The following is a 9,998-nucleotide window of genomic DNA, read 5'->3' on the forward strand; positions in this document are numbered from 1 at the left end:
AATGGCTCTTGAAAGCAGACCTCGTTAAACCAGTCTTTGGGGGCAGTGGGATTGTTATGTTCTAAGGGGGGAAATATTTTATACCAAATTTAAAAAAGCCCAAGCAGACTGGAAAGGACATTATATATGTATCTTAGTACATAGAACTTAGAAGGATGAGTGAAAGTTCTGGGATGGAGAGGAGACCGCATAAAACCTGAATGGTAACTGATTTAACTACAAAACATCTTCCCACCAGCCATTTTTTTATGGAAGTAGCTCCAGAAATAACTCTTGGGGCAAACCCTCAGTTAAGAAGCACAGCACGCTTTCTCCCATTTCTACGTGTCACCCTGTCCTTTCTTTAGGTGCCATCGATTTCCCCAGCCTCTCTCTCTGGTCACATCAACAGCGGGGTCATTTGCAACGAGACAGTTTTAAACCTCCAGAGCTACGGTCGTGTGAAGCAATAGCATTATCGAGCCATGGGGCTTGAGGAAGGCGAGAAGGATCCGGCCCGTTGGGATTCGGTCCTGTGTGAAAGGCACCTGGCAGTCGCGTGGGGCTGTGTTACACACTTATTCCAATGGCGAGCGTTGCACAGCCATGGAACCCAGGTAACAGAGAAACTTACTAGACCCTGTCCCGTGCTCAAGTCTCCTGCAAACCCCTGTTGATATCAATGGGGAGTTCGGCTGGAAAACTGATACCCCGGGATGAGGTCTTTATTGCATGCCGTGATTGGACTAGATCTATTTTACATTCATTCGTTGTATTTAACAGAAGTTCTGCGGCATGTCTCTGAGGGGAGGAAGAGCCCCCGGATGAGAAAGCTACTGATTTGTTTCCCACCAAATCAGAATTCAGAATTTAAATCAGAAATGTCCGCTACGTTAGTTACAAATACTGAAGAAGCCAACACATTGAACTCCAGTGTAATCCCCTTTCTCTCTGGACTTCCCTTCGTTATTGATCTCGCAGCAATCTACCGGTATGGGGCCAAATGTATCCCTGGTCTGAATTCACGGCAGTGCGTGGACTTGCACCAGGGATGAATTTAGCTCCTTGTATGTATAGAGCAGCAATGGTGACGATCTTTCACCAACCGTGGTGTCTATAATATTTGCACTTCTCTCTCCAGCTGACTGGGGAGCAGAGAATCTTCTGATACCGATGTTATGCCTTGTGCATTGCTGTTGTTATTCACTTTAAAAGAGCTTGAAATGGACTTTTTTTCCCCCCCCTAGCAAAGCTTTGTTGTGCAAAACTAGTTGGACGAGTTAGGGTGTCGCTGCTCCTGATTGCTCTGGCCAATGGAACCCGATCCACCCTGCTGTGCGTAAGAGCGCAATTAAGGATTTAACCAAGCCTATGCTGCGCCCCAGCCAGCAGTCTGCCAGAGACAGAGACAGACACAGAGACTCAAAGACTCCCAGCCTCCTCCCCCAGACATGTCTGCTTAGCCCTGAGCAGCCCCAGCAGCCAGCCCCAGCAAGCCGCCGTCTCCAAGCTATGACAGGAGTATTTGACAGAAGGGTCCCCAATATCAGATCCAGCGATTTCCAGGCTCCTTTCCAGACGTCTGCAGCCATGCACCATCCGTCTCAGGAATCTCCAACTTTACCCGAGTCCTCGGCTACGGATTCTGACTATTATAGTCCAACGGGGGGAGCCCCGCACGGCTATTGCTCGCCTACCTCGGCTTCCTACGGCAAAGCGCTCAATCCGTACCAGTATCAGTACCACGGCATGAATGGACCTGCTGGGAACTATCCTGCCAAAGCCTATGCAGACTACGGCTACGCCAGTCCTTACCACCAGTACAGCGGGGCTTACAACCGGGTTCAGAGTTCTTCAAACCAGCCAGGTGAGAGCTGGGGTGGGGGGTGGAGGTGGCCTGGATTAATGGGGGGACATCTTGCTGGTGCGGAGGGGGAGGAAATTGACGCGATGAGAAACAGTTTGGGGGAGTAGTGGCTGCTGGGAACCCAAAACCTCAGAGCAGAATGATTCCCCGAGAGGGTTGCTGGGATGGATCCTTCCTCGGACAGTTCTGGGTGCCTGGCTTCATGGCGTTTTAACATGTATCTTGCGCAGTTAGCGATCCTTAAATGGGGTGGGAATAAAGCCACCGAATTAATCTGCATGATCTGAAAACTCCTCTCAGAAGCAGCCATCCATTAGCAAAGCAAATGCTTGTAAATTGCCCAGGGCCTCTGGGGCTGCCTCCCGAGAAATCTAAGTAAAGAAAGAGAAAGAATGTCGGGAGCTTGTCTCAAACGCCGGCTTCTTGTAACCGTGGAAAGCGAAACTCTGAAGTTTGCTTCTCCCACCCCTCCCGGCCCCCGCGGCTGGGAAAATCCCTAGGAAGGGAAGGGTGCGGATCTGGCCGGAATTCTACCCCCAAAACATTGAAATGTCTGACTGCTTGTGCCGTTTGCAATGTTCTGCTTTAGCCGATCGGAGCCTGCTTCGCGATGAATGTCGTGAGGACATTGTGGTGTTCACGGCTCGGCCAATGGCTGGGGGAGGGCAGGCTCGGGTGTGGAGGGGAGAGATCTAGCTTTGGGAAAGGTTTCTGGTCCGATCTGATCTGGTCCCAGAAGTTCATGTTTAATCCTGCTCGTATTTAGCATCCCGTTCGTGTGCGGAATGAAAACCACCCGCCCGCGCGCGAATCTGCTTCTCTGGGGCTCTTCTCACACTGGTCAAGATGCACACTCAGGGGCAGACGGATTTACTGGGGTACCTTATCTTTCCCCTGCCCCCACCCCTTTGTGAAACAGATTGGATCGCACACCAGACTTTTCCAGTAGCAGTCCCAATGGATTGCAGCCTCTGCAATTCTCTCCCGCCAACCTCTTACGTCATTATATACACAGCTATTCGCTTTCACGTTTTGTCCCTGTCGTTTGCTCTTGCTCATCAACTCAAAGGGAAAATAAAGGCCACTGGCGTATTAAGGCTATTTGTAAAAGAAACCAGACGCATCTGCGCGCCCTTTGCAGATCAGCGGCGAGATGATTATAACTATAATCGGCCCTCTGTCTGAGCCGGAGCCGGCCACTTTCTGTCGAGCTGAAGGAGGCCAGTTTTCTTGTGGGCCTTTGAACTGTGTAGACCTCAGTATCGCGTCTTCCCAGCCTGGCCGCCTGGGCTCTGCGGGCTGGAGTTCGAGACAGCGCAGCCTGCAATGCGGTGGCTGTCACTCGCCCGAGGGGGGAATGGAGGGATGAAATGTACTGCCCCGTGCACACCCCCCATAACTGGGCTCCTTCACAATGGGACTTCAGAGGTTTAAAAACAACAACAACCCTGAACGACTTGTAGGCTGGAAGGAACTGATCTGCCTCCCCCAATACATTTCACAAAGAGTGAACGGAAAGTGGTTAGGTGGGAGATTACTCCATTTACCCCCGCTCATTTCTTCACCTCTATTCCACCAGTGGTTTTAAATAGCCCTTACCCCGCGCGGGTTGTGTTTGCAGAGCTGGCGCCGGCAGTGGCTGGGCGAGTGGGCTGGATCTTTGCTCTTTTTCTCCACTGGGGACTTGATTTTTCCGGGAAACTCTAACCTGGTCTATTTTGGATTGTTTAGAAAAAGAGGTGGCAGAGCCCGAGGTGCGAATGGTGAATGGCAAACCAAAGAAAGTGCGCAAACCCAGGACTATTTACTCTAGCTTCCAGCTGGCTGCCTTACAGAGGAGGTTTCAGAAAACTCAGTACCTAGCCCTGCCAGAAAGAGCTGAACTAGCTGCTTCTTTGGGACTGACACAGACACAGGTAATGCAGCCTTGGGACCTATTGCGTTTTCCTTGTCGGTATTAAGACGGTCTTTCTCACCCACCAGAGAGGAGAGCCGACACCACTGGTGAGGGATAGAAACAGTAGCCGGATCCAATGCATTAAGACGCGCGAGAGAGGCCTGCTGTTCTTGAAACGGGCCGGGTGGGTTTTGGTTCCTTGTTGTGATGGTTGATTTTTGATTCCTATCTCTGTGTTACATACAGCTCTATATTCAAAGGCTTAGGAGCTCTCTGGCGTTCACACGCAGAAGCCGGGGTCTGCGTAAAAAGGGGAGCGGGGGGATGTGATGGGGTCACTCGCACTTCTCTGCTTGAAGGCTTTCAGATCCATATGCAGAGAACAACTCCCTGGGCACCTATCTCCAACGTTGCCCATTACAAACATAACCTGTCATTGTTACCTTCCGGGTTGAATTCATGGCACAGAAAGCGATAGATCGATGCGCTGGCCAGCCGCCCACCCGGCCTGCTTCTCTGGGGCGAGACTGGCGCGGTTGTCGGTGGTGTTTACAATCTGTCTCCGGAAAGGCACTGGAACAAAAATAATCCTGGTGGCTGTGCAGAGCCGGCTCAGTTTGCCAGAGAGCGCAGAGACGGCAACAGACGGATCTGAATCAGACGCGGTTCTCTCGCTTGCCTTCACTCCCCTCCCACCCCACCCCCACCCCCTTCCTTTGAAATGGTTTTGTGGGCTTCTATTACCCTCCCATAAACAAAATACTTCAGAAAGAGACGGCGGTGGCTTTCGCAAGGTAATTGCGGCAAGGCACTGCCGTCCGCAGACAAGGGAGGGGTAGCGCAGGGGCAGAGTACCTCCCGACCGGACCCGATCTTGCATCCCTCGAGCCTGGAGCCTTAAGTTGGCCCGCAGGATCGGGCCCGACCCGGTCGTTGTAAATGCCACACTCGGTAGTAGATTGCTCTGGGTAACTGACCAGCTGGTGTTCGGAAAGATTTAACTCGCTTCTCTCCCCTCCTTGACTGAAGACAGACCCTAATCTTACTTAGCCTGTTGCCTCAGATCGTTTCACATTACGCTGGTATTAATCGTCTTGATTTCCCCTCCTCTCAGGTGAAAATTTGGTTTCAGAATAAAAGATCCAAGATCAAGAAGATTATGAAAAACGGGGAGATGCCTCCGGAGCACAGTCCCAGCTCCAGCGACCCCATGGCGTGCAACTCTCCACAGTCACCTGCGGTTTGGGAACCTCAGGGCTCTTCCAGATCCCTCAGCCATCATCCTCATGCTCCAAACTCCAACCCATCCCCTGCATCCAGCTACTTAGAAACCTCCACTTCCTGGTATTCCAGTGCTAACTCCCTCAATTCCCACCTCCAGCCCCACGGCTCCCTACAACACCCGTTAGCGCTGGCCTCTGGGACAATTTATTAGACTATTTTTTTCCCCTGGACTCCTGTGTTTTACTGTTAAGGAATCATAACGAAAGGAATGCCTGTGGGGGAGTTTTAAAGGGAAACAAAACAAAACAAAAAAGATTAAATGTGTAACGCTTGTGCATGTAACTTATTGCATTTCAAAGGAGACCCTTTTTTTACAGACGGACAATTTTTGCTCAGCTGTGGACACTATCAATGGTGCCTTGAAATCTATGACCTCAACTTTTCCAGAGACTTTTTTTCCCAATGTTATTTTAACCCTGTAAATAAGTGTAGATAGAGGGATTAAACTGTATATTCTGAATAAATAAAATTATTTCGACCACGAGAGACGTTTCCAAAATACCCCTTCTTCCATTGCAAGGAGAAAAAAGAACAGCGTCCTTTGCTTTCCTTGTTTGGTGGCGAGATAGATTTTTAGGGCCCGATCCTTGTGCAGATAACGACTCCTTGCTCAAAGGCGCAGCCTCATTGGAAGCACTATGGACTGTAAAAGTTTACAGGCTCTGGCCCGTGTAGCCCCCCCCCCCTTGTAAATCTAGAGCTGCCCGCTAGGGCAGCTTTCATCTGGAGAATGGGCTTTTCAAAGACAATTTGCACTTTACCCAACATTATTTACCATTAAAAGAAACGTACAAATTTTAACACTGGGAAAGAGAAATCTCCCAGTAAAGCCCCTCTGAATCCTGGGCAGAGAGCAATTAGCCTTGAGAGCTCCGCACTCTTCAGTCGCTGTGTGCGCTAGGGTAATTATACAAATTACATTTCCTTCAAAGGAGGCTTCTAAATGCGACAAAAGGATAAAATGAGGGCAAAACTCCCCTTGTGCCTATTAAAAAGCGTGCGTCGGGTAGAGGCCAGCGGTACCCTGTGAATAAGGGATGTTGGAGGAACCTTTTTAACTCTGTTCATGGAAAAGCCCAGACCTCCAAGCGATCGTTATCTTCTTCATATTTAAAGTCTTACTGCAATTAACGGGGACCATTTTCAGATAAGAGGCTGGAGAGCTGATAATGGGGCAGGAGAAATGGCTTTCCCACAATACACCGGACTGATTCCAGTCGGGGGCATCAGTGATTGTATTGTGTGAGCGGGACGTGACTTCAAAATGTGTGCTTTGCTGTCGGCCTCCTCTTCTGCAGAATAAAACCATCTCAACACCCTTTATTACTATTTATTTTCACCTGGAAGAATTCCCCCCCTTAAAATAAAATAGCGGACAGGCAGGAGTCCCCAGTGCAAACAGAACAGCTGCTTTCCCAGGGCTGCACCGTGTCCTGCAGGGCCAGTCCCTGCATGGGCCTTTAGCGGAGTTGGCCAGCTCTGGGGCAGAACTGAGCCATCGCTATTAAAACCTGGGCTAGAGATAAGAAACTGTACGCGAAATTGATTGCAATGCGGGAAAACTGCAGCGATCAATGTGACAAGGGTTTTTTTTTTTTCTTTTCCCCTGGGTAAGAACATTAAAAATGGCATCCTGTCAGCTGAGGAGCTCAGTAAGAGCTGTTCCAGGGGTCGGAGACAAGACCTGAAAAGACACGCTTTGTACCCTCGGGCACAGTTACCTGTCTCTAGTCCCTTCTTCCCCGGCCCCCTCCTTCTTTTCTCCCTCCATTCTTGACCGCCGTCCTTTTTTTCCCCTCCTTCCAAAGAAAGACGCCAAGGCTTGCTGTTTTGCATCAGGTTGGGGGTGGGCGTGCGGGGGGGGGGGAGAGAGGAATTGACTTTTAGTACAATGGATTAGTCTGTTCTTTAGAACTTCTTCTTGGACGTTGGGAAGGGGTGTGTGTGTGTGTGTGTGTGTAGGAGGGAGGTTTGTGCAGAAACACGCGGACCCACAGACACATGCAGCATGCAATGACTTCATACGTGTTCCTTAGCTGGGGAGGGGGGTTGGTTATCTGTAAACATTTACTCTTTTTCTTTCATTCATTCATTTTTTTTAACTCGCTGCTTATGGGGCAGCCTGCTCCATTTTACGCATTGTTCCGGTGCGCCTCGATTGCTTGTTGAGTATTGCCTGCTGATTGTAACTGTAAGGGTTTAGGGAATCTCCATTACTCTGAAGCTGCTGAAAAAACGCAACTTTTAACTCCTGCTAACTTCCTCTCCATTTCTTTCTTATTCTGTGCTCGTCCTGGCGCTGCTCTAGGCAAGCGTTATTCTCAAAACAGCTTTTGAACCTGCTATGGACGTTCCCCCCTTTTTGTGATTCTCTGCCCTTTTGTTTTCAAGGTTAGGACATAAAAAGTGGAAATATATTTTCCAGAGTTTCCCCGCTTCTTTCTTTCTTTCTTTCTTTCTTTCTTTCTTTCTTTCTTTCTTTCTTTCATGTTTGATCTCAGCCACTTTGGTGGGTGGGGGAGAGGAAGAAAGAGGGGGGGCATTTCATAGTCAGCCTTGACCTTGAAGCTTTGGGTCTGGGATTGTTTAGCCTGTTATTAAAAGCAACGGCTCCCAGTTCTGCGCGAAAACAACCAGCTCTGCCCGTAGATATTTGGATTCAGCGTCAATCCCACTCCAGGATTTAATTGCTTCTGATTATGCCCCACCCCCATAACCTCCCCCCACAAACACGCTGCCCCTAGTGCTGGGCAGATCTGCGATGGTGTAATGCCCCGGAGCTCTCAAGCCAGGTATGTCAAGAAGACTAGGCCTGGAGAGAGGCTAGGTATAAATCCCCCAGTGTATACTAGTGTATATGCCCATCACTGAAATAGGTGGCTGTGTACACACCCTTGCCGGAGTTGCTGTGTGAAAGCCATCATCCGATCAGATGCGCGTACATCAATATCTAGCTAACGCTGCTTGGACCCGCATGGGACCGGATAGATGTTAGGACACTTCTCCCCATCCCTGTGTGCCCCTCTCCATCACAACCCCCGGTCCCCGCCCAGCTCTGGGCTCTCTCCAGCCCTCTCCGGGTAAGAGACCAGATGAACTGGCCTTTGTCTGACGTTCAGTCTGTACTCGGCGACTTGCTGCCTTTTTCTTTTTTTTCCTGGCGGCCATGTGGAGTTGGGGCAACCCGGGGAGCCGAGAGGAGCCGCATTCCTGTGGGTGCCGAGCGGCTCCAGGGCTGAGCCGCAGGGCCTCACACCCACACCCCGCTCCTGACAGTGCACCCACACAGGCGTTCACCCCCACGCAGCCCCACCATGCTCGCCCCTGGAAAGTGCGCGCACACACCCACACCCACCCACACACACACACACACACCCCTGCCGCCGCGACACACACAAAGTCCCCGCTTCGCCTCTGCCCTGCAGCGTCCTCCTTGGCACCCGATCGCTCCGGATATCACAGTAACAGAGGGCGGATAAATCGTCCAGGAGCCTCTCTCTGCCGGGCTCCCCTAATCCTGGGTCCCTGCTGGGCTCCCTTATTACAGACAACCCGTCCCCTCCTGACTCCGGGTCACGCGCCGGAATATCTCCCGGGCCCTTTCTGCGGATGGAGAGCCCTTCACCCCTGAGAAATGTCCAAGTTTCCTTCCGGGCACATATACACACGCCAACCTGTCACCACACAAACCCCAGCCAGCGCAGGCAGGCATTTTTCTCGCTTTCACTTCTCTAGGGCTCCCCAGTAAATGATCCCGAGCTGCAACTATTCCTTTGTACAGGCACTCGGGCCTCCAGACGTTACACATTTCAGCTCTGGCAGCACGGATGTGGGAATATATCAGAAAGGGGCTTCGCACATGTGTTATTTATTAAATATTTCTACCACGCAATTTTGCGACTGACAGTCTTTAGGGTGTTCAGTTGTGGATTACAGAACATATATATATTGCTTCAGTTAAATTAAACACACACACACACACACACACTCACCCCTCCTTGCTTTTAGTCATCGGAGCGATGTCTGCAGTAACGCAATAACCTGGTTTTTAGGTCAGACGAGAACCTTGGAGCTAGAAATTGGGTAATTTATATGGAGCCTCCTTTTTGGTAAGGGAGATCCTTTGCGACAGCAATTAGATATTTCTGTTCTTTGTTCTGCGGTGCCTCTGTTTACATGTGATTTATGGGGATAAGCAGTATTTTATCTGCCAAACATACATACCTTATTGGGCCTGATCCACATCCTCAGACAAGAAATATACAAACCCGTAAAATACCACACTTTACTACCTTTAACCAAAGAAAAATACCTCCTCAAGACACCACAGAGTTTTCATTTCATTCGGATGAGGAAGCTCAGTTTAGGTTCAGCTGTGCACGGCCAGCCACCAGATTAAATTCTGAGCACAGGGAACTGCAACCTGAAATATGGGCTGCACATCCTAGGATTTCATTGTTTTCTGCCGTTCAGAAAAGCCTGTTATGTGCATAAGACTTCAGTCGATGCGTTTGCAATAGCGATAAGGAAGCCTTTCTAATACAAATTCACTTGAAGGGCCAAATCCTCAGCTAGTGTAAATCGAGGTAGTATCATTGACTTCATGGTTGCTGTACACCAGCTGAGGATCTGGCGCTAAACGTCAGATTCCAGGAAATCCTTACAGTCCCCTTTACATGTACCATATAATGTGTTGGGTAGGCTTCGACTTGTATTATCCCTGATCCTCCCTTTTTCTTTCTACAGGGTATTCTTATTGATTTCCATGAGGAACAGGCGCATACAAATCGCATATTATTAATATTCAGTAACATTATTAACATTCCCAAGAACGAATTTAGTCCTTAAAGGTCATAAATCCACACTGCATTAATCAATTCCGCCCTATAAGGAGCCCAGGACAATGGACTCTGCAGGAACGATAGGAATTTACCTATAGAACAGTTCGAACTCCTTTCCAGGTTTAATACT

At 49.6% G+C, this 9,998-nt stretch overlaps 1 protein-coding gene across 1 annotated transcript; it reads left to right on the plus strand.

Moving 5' to 3' along the window:
* The first annotated feature begins 1,292 nt into the window (after positions 1-1,292).
* On the plus strand, positions 1,293-5,511 carry DLX5 (distal-less homeobox 5). Its single transcript, XM_048838205.2, has 3 exons — positions 1,293-1,846; positions 3,578-3,762; positions 4,858-5,511. Exons 1-3 carry the CDS (start codon positions 1,351-1,353, stop codon positions 5,176-5,178), a joined length of 1,002 nt encoding a protein of 333 aa, XP_048694162.2. The 5' UTR covers positions 1,293-1,350; the 3' UTR covers positions 5,179-5,511.
* The last annotated feature ends 4,487 nt before the right edge of the window (positions 5,512-9,998 follow it).

The sequence above is a fragment of the Caretta caretta genome, chromosome 2 (assembly GCF_965140235.1).
Source record: "Caretta caretta isolate rCarCar2 chromosome 2, rCarCar1.hap1, whole genome shotgun sequence".
Lineage (NCBI taxonomy): Eukaryota > Metazoa > Chordata > Testudines > Cheloniidae > Caretta > Caretta caretta.

Coding starts and splice junctions, on each gene's coding strand:
- DLX5 (XM_048838205.2), top strand. CDS start 1,351: ATGCTGCGCCCCAGCCAGCAGTCTGCCAGAGACAGAGACAGACACAGA. Junction 1,847..3,577: donor GAGTTCTTCAAACCAGCCAG/GTGAGAGCTGGG, acceptor TGGATTGTTTAG/AAAAAGAGGTGGCAGAGCCC. Junction 3,763..4,857: donor TGGGACTGACACAGACACAG/GTAATGCAGCCT, acceptor CCCTCCTCTCAG/GTGAAAATTTGGTTTCAGAA.